A 22,965-nucleotide genomic window follows, 5' to 3' on the forward strand; every position below is an offset into this window, starting at 1 on the left:
ACATGAATCAATAGATAACAGGTCATATTAAACTGAATTCTGATACAAAAGGCTTGATACTGAGGCCCCGAGTACCTAAGTCTATACACAGATGACACTCACGTCTTTGTTTCCATTAATTCTAATGGAATTATTAAGTCCTCTCTCCTTACGAAGATAAATGAAAAAAATAACTTTCTCCAGATTGTTAATGCTGATTACATAGATATACATAAACATGACTCAACTTATTTCAAAGTAAAAGCATTCACTGGATGTGTTTTCATTTTATTGAGCTATTTTACTTTGTTTTATTTGATCAGTATGGGATTTTGTGAGACCAGTCAATGAGTACAGAAACTTTTCACAAAGGAGTATATAGTGAGCAACACAAATAAACATAATTTATAGTGTATCGAATGATTAGGTTTGTCTTTACTGGGTGCAGTGTGAGCATAAACTAAATGAAATCTAGTTTCAGGGAAGATTGAACCCTTAAACATATCTTAATATTCAATGTCATTGTTTTTTTTTTAAACCTTGGACAAAGCCAGGCAAGCTGTTTTACTTTGCTTCTAGTCTTTATGCTAAGCTAGGCTAACCATGTCCCTGCTCCAGGTCTGTACTTTACAGGCCTCCTCCCTCAGATTCAGAAGGATTTCTCAAACTATTCTGTTTATAAACTCTTCCTATTTTAACCTTGATTAAACATAAAATGGGATCAAGCAGCATCTTTAAATCATAATAAAGCATGGCGACAGTGCTCCATGCATGAGTTTAAATTAACCTCCACCTTAGACTCTAAGCAAAAATACAATTTCTATGTCTGAAACCTGAGAAACGAAATGCAGAGAGAAGGTTTCTATAGGTGACCATAAACTGTTGGAGAGGCAACTGAGGTGGGGGTGCTTCACCACGGCTTACCTGGAATCATGCTGTTGAAAGCGATGGTGCGCTGGCCGATGAAGTCCTGGCCAATGGGGTCATGATCCCACACGAGGAAACGCACCAGGGCGAGCTCCGGCATGTGGACAGTCAAAACGATAGTCTCCTCCCACATCGGGTTGAAGCCTACGGGACCGGTCCCCGAAAGAGGCGGGGGGGAGAGAGAGGGAAAGGGAGATTAATTCATTAATCATTTATTATTCAAAGAGTGGGACGAGTAACAAAAAGCGAAGAGATAAAATAGAGAGGGAGTGAAAGAAAAAAAATGAGGACAAAGAGAGTGGACAGTGCAGGAGAGTCCACAAGCTCAGCACTCATCAATTATTCAGGGTGTGTGTGTGTGTGTGTGTGAGACTGATAGGTGCTGCCTGTGCACCTCTCCTCGTGCTTAGCTCATCAATTATAGATCAGAACCCAACACACACACACACACACACACACACACACACACACACACACACACACACACACACACACACACACACACACACACACACACACACACACACACACACACACACACACACACACACACACACACACACACACACACACACACACACACACTGGTGCTGTGACTGAATATGTATATACAGTAGAACTTAGTCTTTCTATTTTTTCAATCTGACTTGAGTATGGCACTAAGCGTACACGGATGCTGTACCATTTACCTTTAACCATAGTTTATTCCCTGAAGATACTATTCAGTTTATCTGGTACACGCCGCTCCTTCGGTCTGTAGTTGTTATTTATGGTTGCGTTTATGTATTCACTAGTTAGTAGAGGGATGAGTGTGTTCCTTAATGAACAACTTGATATTGATGTGATTGTGTGTAGCCAGAATAAATAAGAAATGACCAATTTTGTTTGAATTGGATTCAATTTGTATAAATGATGGTATTAGTACGGAAACAGATTCTTTTTGATCCACTTGAATTGAATATATGACTCTTGGATGCAGCTCCTCTCCTCTCTGAACGCTAATGAATGGCTTTACACATTCACTACACAGTACTTTATATGTGTTTGCCACAAAGATTATTTTGTGCCTATACAGTGAGTCGTTGTAATGCTAACTTTCAGATCGGCCTACAAATATTCTTCCCTGCACCACTCTACAAAAACACAGTGTATTTATTTTCTCTGCATTTATACCAAGTCACTCCACCAAAACAGGCAGTTTTATAGCAACGGGTCGACTTCTCTGAAGGCAGGAGAGCCTGAGTGATTCCCCACCCACTCACCGTTATCATCCACCACTCTGGTCTGCTCCTTGCAGCAGTCCACCGGCAGGCCGATGAGCTCCACCTCCACGAAGGGATCAATGATCTGACAGACGTGACAGTGTTCAGTTACTGCTTCACCAAACATTTGATTCTATGTAAAGACATCTCTATGATCCCTCTCCATTTCTTTCTGGTTTGGTTGAAAACTACCACTCAGTCATGTTGACACTTTGCCACTATCCTATAAAATCGGTTGGTGTCCATCTTCTGATGCCAATAAAGTAACATCTCATTGAAATGAATTGCACACAGATGATGCTTTTGACTTGTTTTTTTATTACTGGTAGATGTGCATGTACATCTCTGGAAAACAACACTGGAGACCACTCCACATTTGTCTTAAATCTGTATCTCTACATGTATGGCAGCCATTCCTGTGTCTGTTGAATTCCAACACAGAGAAATGCTGTCAGTAGTTTATAGAATACAATATAAAGAAAAACATGTCGTGTAACTTAAAGATATACTTATAAATAGTAAAACCAGGAGAAACTGATAATCCTCAAGTGGTCTCTTAATTTTTTCCAGAGCAGTTTGTTTCGTACCAGCTGAATTTTCCATTCACGACAGCAGAGGATATCTCCAGTCATTGACTTCTGTCTTTGACATGTTTGGTAAAAATCTGTGCTGGAAATATGGGCGCAAGTTCGGGTCAAATTAGCAGTTTCATTAATTCGCTTTTAAAGTTTCGTTACATGTTTAGGTTTCCAGACTAATTGAGAGTGTTATTGCTTTAACATACCTATGATTCTTTCTGTTCAAGCTAAATGTATTATTATATGTATATATATAAATATATATTTATTTATATATAATACATATTGCATCTGTAAATAACTTTTAAAAAGCACTGGAGTTGTCGTGTGTGTGTACCTCTCCCCGGTCTCCCAGCATAGAGTCTTTGGGTTTGGGCAGCTGCTGTCCACTGATGATCTTGAGCACCAGCTGCTTCTTCATCTGACCCGGCAGAGGCTCCTCCAGGTTGGGGTTGAAGGTCCCTGTGAGGTGAAGTAACAACAAAGTATACTTTGGATTTCCTTCACATACAAGGTTAAACTCTGAATTCTGAAAATTAACTATTTTCATCAAAACTAGTTACATGCTGTTCATTCTGATCAGATTTTACACAGCAAGACCATGTTTCATTAGAATATCAAATGTGTAGAGAGCTGATAGCTAAATTAAATATTCAATGCTGATTCGTCAATTTTGAACATTCTGTGGCCAGCCGATGCTAAGGTGGAAGCTCTGATTGCGGGACTACAGTGTGTGCAGTCATATTAATTCGCAGAAAGAAGTCTGGTCAGTTTAACGTCACCAGTGGCCTAAAAAAGGGTGATTCAAGACCTGTCCGATTCGAATCAGGATCCTGCTCACCCTGTAGGTGTTCTTTTTACATTAATAACCGGCTCGCTACAATATCCCTTATTTGGAACACAAGCTCTGTACACATTTTTGTTTTTATATAATAGAGTGACAGATTACATAAGCTGCAAATTACCATTGGAAAGCATACGTTTTCTGTTTGTAAAATCAATCAAACCACATAAATAATGATTAATAAGACAACACTGAAGAGGATTTATGCTTCTCCATGCTCAATCATTCTCAGATTAAGTTGAAGTTGTGCATAAAATCCCTACTCTGCGTCTCATGAGACCAGGTTGACATTTTAATAAAAAATAAGCAGATATCCACTGCATATATTACTGCAATAGTGTTCTTCATTCATTTTCTAAAGTTTATACATGACAAAATATGCAGGGCTGCTTAACCTACAAGTTAATTATTGATGTGAGTATTCCTAAGGTCTTAAATAATTTCCAACTAAAAAGCTGCTAATGACTCTCATGTTGCGTGCTGACCTTCACACATGCAGGCGGGCTTCAGGATGTAGCCACAGTTGCCGTTGCTGTAGAACTTGGCTCTGTTGAGCTGCAGGACGCGGCCCTCTGATTGGTAGTTTAGAGCGACTGAAATCAAAGCGGTTCAGCTCGTTATTGTGAGCAGGCTGGAGGAGTGACAGTCCTGACAAACTGGCAGGAGAGAAAAAATAATGGTGGCTGCCGCAGAGATGAAGGTGAAGCTCTTACCCAGCTGGCAGCCGGCGCTCCAGAAGGGCTGGGGGTTGAAGTTGGAGGAGTCCACGCGGTACGAGGAGGGGTAGATGCGGGACAGCTGTCTCTGGTTGAAGTGGATGAAGGACGCGGCTTTCTGCTGCATCACCTGGTGGGCTTTGGTCTCACTGAGCGATGACACCTGCCAGCTGCAGGAGGCTGACCACCACACAGACACACAGATCAAACTTTACTTATATAGCATCTTCATACACAAAAAAAGTGATTTACACACCATAAACAGGACTAAAAATAAACAATATTACCCCCCCCACTGACTGGTAACAAATACCAAGTAACATATAACTTTGTAATAGAACATAAAGTTTTTAAGAAAAAGACCCACCTGTTCCTCACCGCGTTGTACTGACCATCCTTTATTATATATTTTAACCTTCTATGCTCTATTCTTTATCTTTTTAAAACAAATCTGCTTATTTTTTATAAATGTATTTTATTTAATATGTATTTTAATGTTTTTTTCCTTCTCCCTCATAGCATTGTGAAGCACCTTGAGATGACGTTTTAGATAAAATGCATTATTATTAAAATTGCTCACTGAACACCAACAGAAGTTAATAACCACAGGACTGAATAAAACAAGAATATAATATAAATAAATGAGTAAATGACAAGTAAATTAATACATTAGTAAATAAAGGAATCAAATAATAGTAAACTAAGAAAAACATTGAAATAAATATAATTCAATTAAAAACAAACTAAAACGACGAATATTTATATTTCTTTCAACATGCTTTTGTATTTTTTTTGAAAACCATGACAAACTGCACTTTCCCTTAATGTCACTTTAAGGGATTTAAGATCCTATGTTTATATCCTGATTGGGTAATCCCGTTACATTTAATCAGTACCTTCTCAACCCTGTGTTATGTCAACTCTGCACTGTTAGCAGCTAGCCTCAGGTTAGCGCTCACCTTGTGCCTCAATGTCGTAGAGACCCACAGAGCATGTGTATTTGACCAGATCAGACAGAGCCCGGGACAACTTCATGGTCTTTTTCTTTCTGGAAGGTTTAATGAAAGGTCAAAGGTCACAGAAGTAAACATAGGAATGTAAAGTGGCCTGTCCCATCTCTGATTGTCATTACAACCATATTATAACAGTATAATCAGGAGTATGTCAATTGATCCAGAATATAACAAACTACACTGCGACAGTGCTTATACTGGATACACACAACCTAATTTGTGTGTGTGCGTGTGTGTGACGTACTTGCTGTGGTGCAGAGGGGCGCGGGAGATGCTGCTCGTGCTCTCCTGGTCTGTGTCTGTGTCTTCAAAGCTCGATGTCTTCTTCAGCTTGGTGACCTTTTTCTGCAAAAGAAAGTGGAACCAGAGAGTACCGGAGAGAGTCAAAATCTTCATGAGGCGATACATTCATAATAAAAAAGGTTGATGTTGATGTTTTCTTGGAACACAAGTCTTTTGGTTATCTCTTGTAGAGGACAATACACAAAAATAAGGCAGCACTTTGCAATTATTGCCACTATTGTTCAGTCAAATTAATATTCGTCATTAATTATCCATTAGTTAGTCAGTCCATCTTTATTTCAGCATGGATGTTACAGAACAGATCCTGAAGTGTTCTTGGTTAAACATGCTGATTGTTGCCCTTTTCGAATAAATTCAAGCTACAGTGTGATTAAAGGCTGACACTGCAAGTCCTATGCTCTCATCACACATTGGGAAACAGACTTCAAAGAGAGGGGAAGCGAAAAGCCAACCTTGCGTTTGGAGAAGCTCCCCATGAAGGAGCGTCCTGTCCTCTTGTTGCTAGAGGGGTTAGCCTCGTCCCCCGTGTCCGTCCCATCCTCGCTCTTAGCCTGACATCAGAGGAGGGACATGTTATGAAACATGCTGGAGATTTGTGAAAGGAATTATGAAACATACTCTCTGACAGAGGTGAGGAACAGTTACACAGAGGATCCTGACAGAGAGAAATGATACATGACAGAAGGGCTACTGGGAGTTATTGCTCATTTGTTATGTCTGAAATGTGACAAATAAAACCTGAATCTACCTAAACCTCTGGGCAGTGCGAGCCTTGAAGATATAAACAGGCTTGGGGAGTAACGGATTACATGTAAAAGGATTATGTTATTAGGATACAAAAAAAGTAACTGTATTCCCAGCCAGTGACATTAAGAAAGATGTAATCAGATTACCATTACAAGTCTAAAAATGTGGATTTACTAGTAGGATTACAGTGTTTATAAAAACCTGAAAACAGTAAAGTGTTTGTAGTAAAGGATCAGTTGTTCTCTCTCCTGTTTTTTATTCAGCAGGTGAACCTATCTGTTCATAAAATAGTGTGTGTGAGTTTAACTGTGGGGGGTAAACTAAAATGTAGCATTTTCTCTCAGCTCAGATTTTATTTCCGTTTTTTTAAACTGTAGTACGTGCTCATGTTTTCCAATAAATAGCAGAGGACACAGGAAACAATATACCTTGGAGCCGGTTTTGTCTGTGGGCTTCCCGGTGGGGGGGAGGGCGGCGATGGTGAAGCTGTCGGGGTCTTCTCTGTCTCGGATCTTGGACTCCTTCATCAGGTTGTCCAGCTTCTTCTTGGCCAGGTTCTCCACCTGCTTCCTGTTGGCGGAGGTCTGCAGGAGGAGGGGAATCGTTACATACAAGGCCGGAGATTCATCACCCAAGGGCTGCTGGGAGTTATGGCTCAATGTATACATGTTCCAAGTCTGAAATGGGACAATTTCCTCTCAAGATGTTTTTAGTAGTCAACTGCATTGTTAATCGTCTTCTAATGCTGAAATTAGATGATGGTTAAGAACATTTAAAATGAGTTATGTGAGCAGACTTGAGGGCGTGAAGGACACCTCTAACTGTCTTTACCTAGTGTCTTATCTTATTCTTGAGCGCAATTATGATAATCTATACTTATCTTAGATCAATAAGTCTTTATAATAAAAAATGCCAAACATTTTGACATTTTCAAATGTGAAAATGTGCCACTTTCCTGTTATTGTCCGATGTGATGGAGATTTTTATTTGTTTTGCTATTGTTATGATGATTATTAGGTGTCACTTTAAACAAACCAAAGCTGGACAGTTTAAAAATGGATCAAAAAGTATTTACAGCAAATGTGTATTCAGTCACACTGCGATTTATTTTTGGGGACTAAAGAAGAAGCATCAGAAATAAATACCTCAGAGTGTCTGAAACAAACAACAAAAGCATTCATGTAAACCTTCTGCAGAATAAGTCAAATTCACTGAGACTATCGAGCTTTACTGACATCACACAGGCATGCATTAGGGTCACAGCTTTTTCTGCTTTTTTTTTACAATATTCCCTTAACCCTCTAAAATCTGCGGGATAACAGTTAGCCCCCAACCACATCACTGTCTTAAAGAGGCTGTAGCGGGCTTAATCAAAGTACTAATGTCTTATAAAACTACAACACTTTAGGAATACATTGTTAGCATGTTGGGAAAAAGGCTGAATTACACTACACTATGGAGAGGGAAAACTGGCCTGGCATATTAAACAGTTGACCTTTGACATCTCACTTCAAGATGTCTGAATGAAAATGTGGACGCGCTGTATTGTTTAGACATGCAGACTTAATGCTTATCCTAGGCAGTTTGGGTCAAATCCATGCAGTTACTTGCATGCAGAATTGATGTGTTATTTCCTGCATGCTGGCTCCCTTCAGGGTCAAAGATTAGCAAATCAATGTGTTTAAACGTGACTGCGCTGTATGCAATGACCTGCTGTAACCTTAAGGATATTAACAGTTCATGAAACTTTACAAACTCCAGACTGGGGTTAACCACAGGAGGTATGGGCAGTGGTCATCATCCAGGTCTTGCAGAAATCTCAAAATATGAACGTTTGTGATACCAATTTAAAGCATGGATTTAGTCAAAATTTGGCCTAATGCAAAAATGGCTGTTACAATTGATGACATAGAGTTCTAAGTCCTATGAATATAAGTGTCGGAGCTATATTTTGATTTATATTATTGAATAGTTAAACAATTATTTTAGTAGTTTCTATGCTTTTATTTTGAAGGCATGTTTGGGCACCTGGTCTAAATGTGTATATTGGAGGGTGGGAGTAGAGCACTAGTAGGCACATGGTTTTACATCAGGGTTATTCAAGCCACAACGAAAACAGGAAAGGCTTAAGGAAAGGAATCAATAGCAAACTGTGTTCATGGTACTTTGGTTATGGAAATAAATGTACAAACTGGTGCTCTTAGCGGCAGTTTTACTTTAAGTTAATTATCTGTTTATTTGTATATGATTTTGCTACCGTCAGTTTTAAGCCCCTGTTCACCCTTAAAACAATCTTCAAAATCCTAACGTTTAATTGTGCTACACCACTTTACCCTGAACACCCCCTTGAAAAAAGACAGTCAGCTGGGTCTGTAAAGGTTAAAGTAATATTGTTTTATTTGTATCTCTGGTCCTGCTGTACCAGTGTGTCTTCCTCTGGTCTAAAGGAACGCACTGCAAGCAAGTTTAAGAGCATTAGGAAAAGTGCTATATAAATTGAATGTATTATTATGATTGTTATTATTATAACTGAATGGACAAGACCTTTATATCTTTTTAGATAATAAGGAATTATACTATATGTGGAGCGATATTGTATGGATCAACAATGTCACCAACATTTTATCCAATATGATGTCACTCTCTACTGTTTTGTTAGTTGGATGTATTTACTGTTTTGATTTTCTTCTACAGTTGATATGATGCCTCTACTGTTTATGTACAATTTTATTTTAAATTCATGAGCAATGCCTTGTCTATATGCCTCTGTGCCAAAACAATCCCATATTGCGATCAATAACATGTATATCTATTTACTGTAAGGTGACCCAATAAGCTTTATTAAGGTCCTAATGTAGACAAAAGCTTGGATAATCAAATCTCATCCAGAAAAAATCATGCAGGATCCTACACACATCCAGAAGGAGCAGAGATGAAGCATGTTACATAATGCAGGAGCACCCCCACCCCCACTGAGGGATGGACCTGTGAGTAATGAACGTGTTTTCACATGACAGAGGATAGCCATGGGACATACAGGACGTTATAAAGATGGATAAAGGAAATATGTCCTCACTGAGAGATGGCTGAATAATGCCTTGTAGAGAATGTTATGCACATGCTCAGAGAAGCCTCATGGGGGCAGTGTCTCCACTCCAGAGACCAAGCAGCAGCCGCATGCTCCATGAGAGACGTGGACACCCCGAACACAAAGGACCAATATTCATCTGATTGGTGGATATGATGCGGGAGGATGCAGATTTTTAGCATACATGACTATGCTTTAATCTTCATTGGATCAGATATCACACCTCATCTTTATAGCTCTTATTTTTTTCATTTTCACTGATGCTCTTTTAGCAGGAAATGATCGCTTTGAATACCTTTCCTTTCATATGCAAACACATTAAGCCTCAGCACTTAGAGGTCATTTTAAGACTACATTTAAAAGCAGATAAAAAAGCGCTGAGTCGTAGAAACTTTGATGTAGAAAAGCATCATCAGTAGGAATAAAATAAAAAGAATTAATATCCACATTAGCCTTTTGTGGTAGAGGATTAGGTCCACATGGGAAATGTTTCTGAGATCTGATCAAAAGTTAAATTGTTTTTGTGTTCTGAGATTGAAGTCAGAATTCTTACTTTTCCTGAGAACTCAAAAAATGACTTTTGTGTCATATTAAACACATGTGGCCCTATCCCTCTTTAGTTGACTATGAAGTTAAAAGTCCTCTGGCATCAGCTGCATTTACTGAAGTTTACTCAAACTTCTACCAGCTGCTCACCTTCCATGGCTGCATTTCAATAAATGAAATATTAAATAAAAAAGATATCCTAATCAGTCATCAGTTGATTCCAATGCCAGTTTATATATTATTTCCAGCAACTTGAAACATTGCCCACCCTATAGCTGCTAATTTTACATTTTTAAAAAGCTATGGCTGATACCCAATACATATATAATTGAGTGTTTATCACTAACATTATTCCCATTTTTATTGAAACAAACATTTCACCTCTAAAGTTGAATGCTTGGTACCAAATAAAGATTCTTTACATGACATATTTAATGGAGCATCCTAAAAATATGGCAAAATTGCAGCCATTGCAATACTGCCACATGTAAAGACGTTGTATGAGACGGTATGAGACGGTATGAGACGGTATGGCAGATGACTGGGGGATGTTTCTGAGGTGGTTTGAGGAGAATGAGCTTTGTATACAGTACCTTCCACTTTGAAAAGAAGCAAGCAACAGTAGAAGAGAAGGACAAAGAGGAAGAGAGAAGAGCAGGACATGAGAACACAAAGCCAGAGAGCAAGAGACCAAAGCAAACAGCAGAGAGGAGACAGGAGGAAACACTCACAGTGACCAGAGCTGAGATGATTAAAGGGGACATATTCTGCTCATGTTCAGGTTCATATTAGTATTCAGTGTCTGACCTGTGACATGTCTCACTCATTCATGTTCAGAGCCCAGTCTGCTCTGATTTGTTAGTCTCTGTTGAGACTTAGAGATGTCCCGCCCCTAAGCCTATCACGTACAATGTGTTGGAGCACTAGAGCGAGTGTATATCACAGAGAGGGAAAACCCCTAAAAGCATAATATGGCCCCTTTAAACACAAAGAACAGGAAATACACACACAATTACATTTCATCTGACAGAAAAAAGCTTCCTGTAGAGGTGAGTGTGGAAAGAAAAGAGCGAGCAGGTACATACATCTCCGTTCATCAGTTTGCAGTCGTCCTCCATCTCATCAGCACTGTCCTCGTCCGACACGTCTCCCTCCTCAGCGTTCTCATCGATGTTGGGGGGTAGTTTCTTCCCCTGGTGAAGAGAAAAATGAGTCAGTACAGCCTCATAGTAAAATAAAGAACAGCTACAGCTTTATTCCATCCTTTTGTTGGTCAAGGAAGTTTAAGATGGTTGGGCCTTACTGGTTTCAGCCGGGCTGACAGTTTACTGCTGGTTGAAAAGCTACCTTCTTCATTTCAGTGATGAAGTTCCTCACTTTTCTTTTCATAACATTCCCTACTTTAACATAAAAAAGTGAACTATTTTTATTTATTTAATTTTATACTCAATTTTTTTTTTAAAGCTTCAATTTCATAACAAATTTAGAATTGTTTAATTAAAGTAGTCAACAGTGCATACAACAATTGCTTAGTCGATTCATCAAGTAGCTGATTGGAAGATAAATAACAGGATTTTTTCTTTAACCACTTTATTTTGGATAAAGTTCTTTGGGTGTTTTTTAAATTGTATCTTAGTTTTTTTTGCCATTTATTACTTTAAAAAAATGTATATTTAAAGTTAACATTGTACTTACTGACTTGTATTGGTGTAACATTTCCAATGCAGGACTTTTACTTGCATCAGAGTATTTTACTGTGCTGTCAGTACTTTTAGGTCGCATTCAAACCTAACAGTCCGCTTCTTTGCACCAGATGTAAGTTTGTTACATAGTTTAATTTTTCAGAAGGTTCGGTTTGCGTTCACACAGGCAAACCTCTAACGGACTATAAACTGTCAACAAAATTCATGTGCACGGAAATGCTGTTCAACAATTGGTCAGACATTAAGTGGGTCAAAACAAAAATCCCGGCAATTTTTACTGTAGCCTCCACCATTGAGCATCAGCTTGTTATTTTCTTCAGAGATACCACCTTTTGGCGGTACACAGGGGACCAGTGAGGTGAGCAGTCACAAAAGCAAATATAGCCTAACTATGGTTATAGTTTTTATATCCCCATTATTAATAAATGATTTCAAAATGAATGCAAGCATGATCATATAGGCTACTGTATGTTACACAACGCCTAGATAAAAATATAAGGAATTGACGTGTATATACTACCCTCCTATGTTTTGGTGCAAACTGCGTTCACACCAGCGATGAACTGCTCCAGAGTTCACGAGCTCCATGCTCCAAGACCCCTCTTTAAGGCGGACCAGAGTTTGGTTGTATAGTTCACATCAGAGGTCTCAGACTGCGTTAACACCAACCCAAAAGAACCACACCAAGGGGTGAAATGCTCCAGGGTTCGATTCCGCCGGACCAAAAAAGGCTGGTGTGAACGCGACCTTACTTAAGGAAAAGGATCTAAATACATTTCCACTTCTGGTGTACAGCAGTCCTAACCTCCGGAGTGTATGTGCTCTCATGCCTCTCATGTCGACAGGAAAGGCAATGAAGGCAAAATGTATTGCAAGAAGAAAAAGTAGGATTTAAAGTTTGTCTACAAAGGAACTCCTGTAAGAATAAACATCCATGTGCTTTTCAGTCCGGCTCAGTTTCAAAATGAGCAACGAATGTTCACAAAGAATTCCATAATAATCAAAACATTATTTTCCTTCAACTAAATCCAATCAGAAAAAAGTCAATATTTACTTTGAGCTGGAAAATGTCCTCATGCCTAATACCACAACAGAAAGTTCTTGATTAAAAATGTAAACAGGAATTTCAAGACTATGTAAATCGGGTAATTAGCAGATATTTGGATCCAAATTGGCCTCGTTCTCTATTTGAGTCTCATAGCAAAAACACTTCACACCATTAAGATCAGTGCTAATGTTCACAGTGAAATTATTAGCATTTTCAAACAGTGAACGGTAACTTGAGATATACAAAACAAAAAAGAAAAGAGGTGTCACAGCCAGACTTTCCTCTGCTTCAAACCCAGCCATCTTCTTTTACAGTGTGAGGGTGTGAATGTGAGAACAGCAGCATCTCTGACAGACTGGGGAATAAAAACCACTCTCTCTGTCACATTTAAACTCCCTGCCTGAAGATGGAGGAATGTTTTTGTGCCTCGTCTGCCAGAAACTGCAGCTCACAGCCTGACAATACTACTCTTCTCTTTCTTTCTGCCATTGTTCTGCCTGCTTTGTTAAAGTTTCAAAGCTGATACTTGCAATCAGATTAAAATAACTTTGCCTATCAAAAGCCTAAAGCAATTACATGGCAATTTAAGGAGAGGGCTTATGAGAGATTAGATATTTCTAACCAATGCTACTGAGTCTGTGGGAGTTTAGTTTTACTACATGTACTATTATCCTAAAGAGAGTGTTTAATACTATTCTGTTAACTAAAAGAGGCATAGAATCGGAGGATGAAACCCTCTTTATTAGTCACATACATGCACACAGCAGAGCACACACGGTGAAATTAGTCCTCTGCATTTAACTCATCCTAGTACTAGGAGCAGTGGGCAGCTATTGTGCAGCGCCCGGGGAGAAATGGGGAGGGGGGATTGGAGGTGTCCGGTGCCTTGCTCAAGGGCACCACAGCAGGGCATAGGAGGTGAACTGGGACCTCTCCAAGTAGCAGTCCACTTTCCATGGGTTAAGGAATAGTGGATAGGAGAATTCAAAAGTAACTTAGAACTTAGGAAAAGACGCCTGGGCTTCAAGAGAATCCGACTGCATTTACAGTACCCGACGTATTTATGATGCACCAGCGGACGTTATAAATGTGCGCCTGCTTTATGAACGTTTGATTAATATAGTGCTGAACGTTTTTCTTTCATGATACTCATTTCTCGTCACGATCGGCTGTTTCCATCAACGGCCGAATGTTGTGTCACGGGAAAAGTTGCGGCCGCAAGTCATTGAGGGACAGCAATTTCTCCTTTCCTTTCGTAAAGGAAAGTCCAGTGTTTCCTTAGACAAAGGAGGTTATAGAGGAAGTTTCAGAGCTCATTTCCTATCATCTAGAGAATTCCAACAGCTCTTACCATGGCTGCCACTGAGGGACTTCCGGGTCGTTTCACTCCGTTAGGAACCTTCCTAAGATATACTCACAATTCCACCGTAACCCAGTTATCCAGCAGGAACTGCAGCCATCAACGTTATGTGTACAATTACTATGATTCTAAAGAGAGTGTGGAACCGTTCTATAGGAGGCATCATCTGACTTTTGATCCGTGGTGTGTTCAGCTACTAGCCCTACCCATATAGATCAGAGCCATTTTAATTGGTTAGCACAATGTTTGACTGTAATTATGTAATATGACAGTGTATCCTGTTGGAAGTGATGTACGAACCCAACCTGCGGCCCCTTTAAACATGACCTCCCTTCTAGCTCAGACCTTTTAAATCTATCTGCCTAATAAAGGCCCAAACATACCCTAAAACATTTTTGAAGCCTGTGATCTCTTTGTTATAGTGGTCTGTTGACATTATCTCTGTCTGACGGCACTCTGGAGAGCAGAGCAGCACAGCCTTGCAGAGGATTATAGACGCTGATAAAGCCATCACTCATGTCCTTTTACACTACCTGTGGCACTCTGTTCATCTCATTACGGGCCTCAAGGGGAGATATGAATGAGAGACTCGATAGAGAAAACGTTGTAAAGGCGCCGGCCATCAATATGTTGGTAACACTGTCACTGCCGGAGCTATGGATCTTTAACAGCAGAGGTAGTTTGTCCCGTGCTTAGCAATCATTCTCCATCACAGTGTCAGGGAGGAGGGGGCCTGCAGGCTTCTAGTGATTTTTCCATCTTGTTTGGATTTAACCATGCCCCCTCCGCATCAACGTAGCTATGCCTGAATGTATCATGAACGTATAAAGAGAACGTCTATTTTAACAACGCTAAAGTAAGTCTACTCCAGCTTGACAAAAACGATATGGGCTGTGTGACGCCCACTGCGTTACTCTTTTCCTGTGTATGTGTGTGTGTGTGTGTGTGTGTGTGTGTGTGTGTGTGTGTGTGTGTGTGTGTGTGTGTGTGTGTGTGTTAGAGCCAGTATTTAGATTTTATAAAAAAAAAGAAAGAAAGAAAGAAAACTACCTAAGTTGTTTATTATTTTATTAGAGTTTTGCCTCTTTTGTTTGATTTGTTTTCATTTTGGTAAAGGCCTATTTTCTTTGCTATCTGTGTCAAAATGTTGTTATTTTATTTTGAGCAAACATCGCACAATATCATCACCACCATCTGAGGCCACGCAAATCAACAACTGTAAGTAAAACATTTCTGTTTAAGGCGTCCAATGGCTTGTTAGGAACAATAGAGAAGGAAGCCATGACAGGGTGTGTGTCCCTTTAATTATCCTCCCTTGTTTGTCAGCGCTGATTGAGGGCACCTGGGCGCGGCGCACCTGAAGATTGAGAGGACCGAGCCAGTGTCTCGCCCGGTCTTTCTGCCTGGCTGAAGTATTTTGAGAGAGCAGCTACCGTTCATGCTTTTGTTCGTTATTAGTCTTGGTTCGGCATACAACACTTTGCACTACACCATGCTCACACACCTACACTACTGATAACACTGACTAACACACCTCATTTTGGTAGCTTGTTTGGTTTGTTTAGTTGATTATAAATAAATAGCTTTCTTTACATTGGGTCCTTTTCACACTCTTTTGTTATGGCCAAGAGCCAGGCCATGACAGTGCAGCGTCAGGGCGTCAGTAATAGTGTTTTATTCCCACAAAATATGAATTTGGAAGCTATAGTCGCTTCATAGAGCATCTTTTTCAAAGTAGATGAAAACAGCGATTTTTTTATATGAAAGAACATCAAAAGATTTTGACTCAAATACTCAGTTTTGTACATGAGTATTTGAGTCAATGTACTTTGTCTTTGTTAATCTCCAACACTGTCCGAAGATAAAAAATATTCCTCTTGCTGCAGACTACTGTAATGTTTTTCACTTGCACTGACTGATCAACAACCAATATCGTTTTTTACCCCAAACTAGAGTAGACGTGATATTACTTCAGCGTTAAATGGGACGTTCTCTTTATACGTTCTTGACACAGAGCTACTATAATGCAGAAGTGGGCGTGGTTAAATCTAAACTGGGATGGTAAAACAACAGACGCGGACTGCAGCAGCACTAGGGGTGGGGGAAGTAATCGATACAGCATAGTATCACGATACTTTGCGTGGCAATGTTGTATCGATACACGGACGCCAAGTATCGATATTTTATGGTATAAACTATTCATATTGCAAATCCAAATGAAGTTTTTTGGTAACAATTGCTTTTTAAATGCGCTAGATGGTGCTGGGTTTTTTTTTGTGTGCAGTCACGGCCATGGGTAATGTCAGTGGAATTGGCAGGAAGTTAAAACAAAGATGGAGTCAGCAGAGAAAGAAATTAGAAATGCACCATATCACAATCAGTGTTGGGTGTAACGCGTTGCAAAAGTAACGCAGTTACAGTAATGTATTACTTTTTGCAGTAATATAACGCATCACTTCTGAAATGTGGGTAATATAATACCTGTTACAATTCTCAGTAACGCAGTTACAACACATTTTAACCCGAAATGATGTGGTGTTCTGTTTCTAAGAATTCACAAACATCGAGACATTCCGACACCAGAGAAATAATTGTGCAGGTAGAATAGTAACTCAGTAAGCCTGTTTACTATTGGTTAAGAGGGCTGCAGAAACAGATTCACAATGCAGAGCTGCAGGCTCACAATGCAGAGCTGCAGGCTCACAATGCAGAGCAGCAGGAACAGATTCACAATGCAGAGCAGCAGGCTCACAATGCAGAGCTGCAGGAACAGATTCACAATGCAGAGCTGCAGGCTCACAATGCAGAGCTGCAGGCTCACAATGCAGAGCAGCAGGAACAGATTCACAATGCAGAGCAGCAGGCTCACAATGCAGAGCAGCAGGAACAGATTCACAATGCAGAGCTGCAGGCTCACAATGCAGAGCTGCAGGCTCGGAGCGAAGAAAAGAGAAAGACAGGAGAGCGCGCAGGATAAAAGAAACAGAAGGTAACTTTCTCTGGGTCTGCTGCTTGAACCCAGAGAAGTTGAGAGACTCGTGGCAGAGTGTTGAAGATCTGAAAGTAACTCAAAGTAACGCAAAAGCAGTGTAACGCATTACAGTTCACAGACAGTAATAATGTAATGTAACTTATTACTTTAAAAAGACAGTAATAAGTCATATGTACTGTATTACATTTTGGAAGTAACTTGCCCAACACTGATCGCAATATATTGTATCGCAATAGTTAGCATATCGTAGAAATGCAATGCTATCGTATCGTGGGGACCCTGGTGATTCCCACCCCTAAGCAGCACTGCGTGACTGTGTTACCCTGGAGCCCCCAGCCGGGCAGTACAGCTCTGTGTTGCAGTGGGGAACACCAGTGCTCCTCACCGGTATCGGCTGTGGAGAAGCTGGCAGCGCAGTCCTTAGAGTGTAATGTACTGGCAGAGTGCCTTCTCTTTAGCAAAGGCATCTGGCATCAATAAAGCCTCATTAACCTCAATACTGCCCCTCCGCTGCAGCTCCTCCACAAGCCTCTGTTGGTTAAAGTCGTGTCTAACTTTGCCTCCACAGTGCCAGCCTGGACAGATGGCTTACATCAACTATCACAATGACCATATGAGACATTTGGACAGTTTTTAAGGTCAATTTGATGAATAAATGAGGAGAAACATGAGGCTTCAACTACAATGATGTCAACTAATTTAGCTTCAGTAGTGGGAGATCAAACAGTCATCTATTACTGTTCCAGGGGAAGGGTCTTGATGTACCTTATCTTGAATGGATCATCAGTTATGGTGTCTTTTTAATGAGTCATCCTAAAATGTAAGGTTTGTAAAACTTGTCGAGGTATTTCCACAGCAATAACATCTGTTTAGGGACAATCTCCTCAAACTTTATTAGGCAATGTTCAAGAGACGATTTGATGAACAGGCTTATTTTAACATATTTACAATTACTAATCTTTTGTTATAGTTGTTAGGGAATATTTTGCTTTAACCTTTAACGTAGTTCATAATTTTCTCCTTCCTCTGTCTGTATTGCCATGGCATAGTTTTTCGGCCTTGCAGGTTCTGTTATCTTCATTGAGGAGGGGCAGCCTGGGCTTCCTGAGCCTTGTTCCCATACTGGGTACAAGCTCATGCTGACCTAAGATTGGCTTTATTGTTTAGGGACAGCTGGCACCAGATGCTCGGGTAAACACCGTATTTGTGACCTAGATGACAGTTTTAGTTAGACGTAGGATCCATATTTGTTTAGTCTGGCGACTGAAGAATGTTGATTGTCCATTCAGAACTGGTTAAAACCTCGTATTGTAGTAGAGATCTTCAGAATTGGTCGGGCAACCGCTCTGTCAACTCGTGGCTGCAGCAAATGCCTTGTATAAATAATAAACCTTCAGTGTTTGCCATCAAAGTTCCAGCTCTCCCCATGTCTCTCTGAGTTTCGTCTCCATTGCTCCAGAAGTTTCCACTACAATAAGTATAGCTGAATGCAACTGCCAGAAATGAAAAACTTAATTCTATCAATGAGCTTCATGATGGTCTCATGACTTCACCTCATCAAGGCTAAGCTAAAGGCGGCTAATGTTCAACATGATGAAGTTGAGTCTCATAGTCAATAGTTAGCAACTGCTGATCTTAGGACACATAGAAGCTGAGGGTATTTTTTTATGTTGTAGAACAAAACGTGAAGACATCTTCAGCTTGTGGTAACACAGATCTAATTTAATGCATCTAAGCAAAAACTTTTTCAAAAACCATCGACTGAGACCAGAGAGCAGAAGTGCTTAAATGCTGACTCATTTTCTTGAGAACAACTGCAATAATAAAGACAATTGAGTGTTCTTTTATTACTGCTCCACACTCGATTGTTGTTTGCTGACCTCCAAAAAGTCTCAAAGAATAACCATAAGGGTTTAGGACTCTTTCCTGCACCACTCTATTCCAGTTGGGGAGCTTTGTTGTCTCTTTATTTTCACTGTAGAGAAAGTGCTATTTCTGTCCTAAGAGACAAAGCCCAGGGCTACCTGACACTTGTCACAGCTCATTATCTGTAGAATCAGGACTTAGGATAGAGTTTTAGTACAACACAAACAAGATAAAAAGGCGGTCTGCAGATACCAAATAGTCCAAAAACTACTTCAGATTTGTATTCCTTCCCACAGTCGAGATTAGTTTTTTCTTCTCTTCTCCAGACCGCGTGACACACTTTCTAATCACATCTCATCAGCTCACTATCTCCTGCCTTTGAAGTCCTCTCTGTCAGCCTCACACAGCATATCCTAACACGTGAGCTGCCTGAGGACCGGCTCCTGAGAGATGGTCCGTTTTTAAACATCCAAACCCCCTCTGAGTCTAACATCCACGCTGGGACTTTACCTTGACAAGGATTTTGCCTCTGAGTGTTTCTGGGGACGGCAGGCGTCCAGGCTCCTCTGCTTTGATGTTGGACAGGTCAAGTTTGTCCCCCAGGATCTCAATCAGGTACTGCGCCATCTTCTTCTGCTGGGGAACGCTGCAGTGGTTCTCAATTGAGAGGATGACCGGGTAGCTGAGAGAAAATCACAAAGCAGATGGGAGTGAGAGGGATAAGAGATCAAGGAGGAAAAAAGGACAGCGTTTCATTTATTTGAGAATATGTATCAGTTTTAAGATAATATACCACCGTCAGGACATTCCAATAACACTCAGCAGGAATTAGATATAATTAATTATTTGAAAAAAGGTAAAACATTCTCAAAGTTATCTTCCAGGTGAATGTCATTACAAATCTGGTTATCTGCATTTACACCTATACTATCTTGTTTCAAATCTAAGACCTTTTATTGGTTACAGCACCAATTCAATCTGGAAAGCCAAGGATGCTCAACAAATTAGCTCCATTTGTTTATCTAATTTGCTCATGTACTTAATGTATGATTAATGATCCGTCAAACAAATTGGACCCTAATGACGGCTCAGAACTCATCTGCACAGCAAAGTGTAATTTTCCACTTCTTCATTGCTAAAAGGACTGCAAAATGATGGCTCTTGTATCCGTATATGAACATATAACAAAGTTTGGAGCATCTGTGGTGTAGCATGTAAAACCAGTCTTACAAAGGAGCTACATAGGGGCGCAACCTCCTCATTCACAACATCTGAGTTGTGTTTACTCCCAGTGAAAGTCAAAGGAAGCTTTTTGTCCCAGTTTACTCCCCTCTGCGGAGCCTGCTGGAAAATCGGACCACTTTGATGCTGATTGCAGCCTTTCACTCTGTTCCCTTTGAGCCAATTATCTGTGGAATATACTGTCCACAATTATGTTTCACAAACACACAGTGGGGGTGTCCATGCCCACAAAGCGAGGCTTCTCACTTCAGAAGACGATTTAAAAATAGGGATTTTCTCTCTGCATCCTCCAGACTCTGCATGTGGATGAGATTATCACCTTCTGATGTGAGTCTTTGAGGAGGAGGGGTGTGTATGTGTGTGAGTGTGTGTGAGTATCTGCACAGGTGAGAGTAGGATTCTATTATTGTTGATTAACACAGATACGAGAGCTCACTTACAGTTACGCGTGTTTCCTTCTCACAGATTTAAACCCACTTTATCACCTATGAAAGATTTTGCAGTGACATGTAAAACCCCGTTCACACACATCAAATACAATATAAGATGCTTTTGTTTCATATTCATGCATCTGTTTCATTGATACATGCACACACTGTATTTTTCCCAGAGTTTGAATGGCTGCAGAAACTATCCTTTTCATGGGCTGATGCATTGATTTGTTTGTTTTGTGTTAAAGATAGCACAGGTATTTGTTTTTTTTATTTGAAAAAAAGAGTCAGTTTGCTTAAAAAAATGCTTGGGAAAAAAACACTTTTAGCAAGAGATGAATCAACCAGGAACTAGAAAATGTATTTATTTTTTTCACACAGTACTCTCACTGCTAGAGAATCATTACAGCTAGCTCCATCTTTACCACCGGCAAAATAAAAATGATGAACACATTAATGGATAGTTCATTTGAATCCAGAAGATTTCTTCTGATATATTACTACAAAAATGGCCATTGTGCATAATAAGTCATTTCAGTTTTGGTACTTGGAGTATATACTACTGTAATGCTATACTTTTGTACTTACTATTTGAGTAACATTTTAGATGCAGGACTTTTATTTGTAACACAAACATTTCTACACTATGGTACTATTACTTAGGTCAAAGCTCTGAGTAATTGTTCAAAGTGAACGTCAGCAGTACCTCTTTCAGAGGATTCCCCAAACGTCCTCTGAAAGAAGTATTTTAGAAGTGTATTTTTAAGTAGTAGTTCTTAACAAATACTTCAGTAAAAGGACACAACCCTGTCACAAAGACATATGTTTCCTGAACCAAGCAGACATTCAAATCTACAAGTGTACCAGTCTTAAAGAGAGAGGGGGGAGTGTTGTCTCTTTTAAAGGTTTTTTTAAGATAAATGTAAGCGGCTCTGAAGATCACGGACCCAGAACTGTATGTGTTTTACTGTACCTGTACCTGTTGGCAAGGTGATATTAACAAAACCTCCAAAGTCTAAGGGTAGCTCCTAACAGGTTGACTTAAAGCAACCTCTTACATGACTGACCATCTACTGGTGACTGTGGGTCTGTAGTTAAATGCTAACATCAGGATTCAAACATTCTTTATTTTTCATTTATACAATGATCAAATCCACCTCCTGCATGATAGACAACACAGATTGGAATACTCTGATATAGATTTAAAACTCATGTCATACTATAATATAAATAATACATATAATTGCAACATCCAAGGTTCTGTCTCTCTGCCTTTCCTGTCTGTATCTTCAGACAATCTGAATCATTAATACACATTAAGACTCAGCGATCTGTGGAACACTTTCCCCAGTGTATTCTCCATCCTCAACAAAGCACAATGCATCCACTACCTCTCTGTTCCAGAGGATGTATTCCCTCCGCTCCCAGACACTGGTACTGGCCTACCCTGCTGTGAATGGATCCGGTCCTTCCATGACCAAACACTTATGGGAATGCACCCTGCTTTGCATCAGGCGATCGGCTCACTACTCGCTCATTGTTTCGTAGGTATCCATCCACCAAAACACGCCTGTTAGCCATCCAGGCTTCGTAACGTTTGAACAAGCTACTATTGAATTCAGGACAGCAGGAGGACTTAAAATCAGGGTTGTCCAAACTACGGCCCGGGGGCAAAATGCGGCCCGCTGTCCATTTTGAATTGGCCCTATCACAGAATAAGGCCCCAACCTGGAACTTTTCTTAAATTGTACTTCTTAAATATATACTGTATGAAAACATATATTGCACAGTATTTTTCAGGTTTTAATAAACACAATTTTCAAACAAAACAAAAAAACATATTTGCATACCAAGCTTGAACTACACTCTTCATACTCCTCCTTATTATAAGCAATAGGAAGCTTCTGTTTTAAGGGATAAGCTGCCAACACTTTTGTAATTAAATTAATGAAACCCTATGGAGAGCTGTGATGTACTGTAGGCTGTGTATTTTCCTTAAAGCATATTCAAGAATCAAGCATAATTGACCTACATTTGGTTGATTTACTAACTTATAACTTAACTTATGAGGCAAAATATCTCACCTGGAATGAGGGGCCCAGCCCTTTGTATATTTTTCGGTATGTGGCCCTCAGTGAAAAAAGTTTGGACACCCCTGAATACTGAAAACCCTACTGCACCTTGGTGAATAAACACAATAAAACGAACACAACAATTATCTCTGCTGTAAGAAGCACCTATAAAGTTTTGCTTTGTAGCCAACGCAGCAGCACTTAAAACGGTTTGGCTCCTTCATCTTTGCATGTCTCATCCGTTTTAC

At 39.9% G+C, this 22,965-nt stretch overlaps 1 protein-coding gene across 7 annotated transcripts in view; it reads right to left on the minus strand.

The window, feature by feature from the left end:
* The window catches only part of plch2a (phospholipase C, eta 2a), a 212,049-nt gene that overhangs the window by 11,612 nt on the left and 177,472 nt on the right, over window positions 1-22,965 (minus strand). For all 7 annotated transcript variants that reach the window (XM_063891096.1, XM_063891104.1, XM_063891120.1 and 4 more), the window contains 11 exons: window positions 19,483-19,654; window positions 11,089-11,196; window positions 6,798-6,953; window positions 6,075-6,173; window positions 5,564-5,664; window positions 5,266-5,354; window positions 4,304-4,486; window positions 4,076-4,183; window positions 3,084-3,208; window positions 2,169-2,253; window positions 904-1,050 (listed from right to left, as the gene is read on the minus strand). In XM_063891096.1, coding sequence (XP_063747166.1) covers window positions 904-1,050; window positions 2,169-2,253; window positions 3,084-3,208; window positions 4,076-4,183; window positions 4,304-4,486; window positions 5,266-5,354; window positions 5,564-5,664; window positions 6,075-6,173; window positions 6,798-6,953; window positions 11,089-11,196; window positions 19,483-19,654 — 1,373 coding nt within the window. The remainder of the gene's footprint in view (window positions 1-903; window positions 1,051-2,168; window positions 2,254-3,083; window positions 3,209-4,075; window positions 4,184-4,303; window positions 4,487-5,265; window positions 5,355-5,563; window positions 5,665-6,074; window positions 6,174-6,797; window positions 6,954-11,088; window positions 11,197-19,482; window positions 19,655-22,965) is intronic.

The sequence above is a fragment of the Eleginops maclovinus genome, chromosome 1 (assembly GCF_036324505.1).
Source record: "Eleginops maclovinus isolate JMC-PN-2008 ecotype Puerto Natales chromosome 1, JC_Emac_rtc_rv5, whole genome shotgun sequence".
In the NCBI taxonomy this organism is placed as follows: Eukaryota; Metazoa; Chordata; class Actinopteri; order Perciformes; family Eleginopidae; genus Eleginops; species Eleginops maclovinus.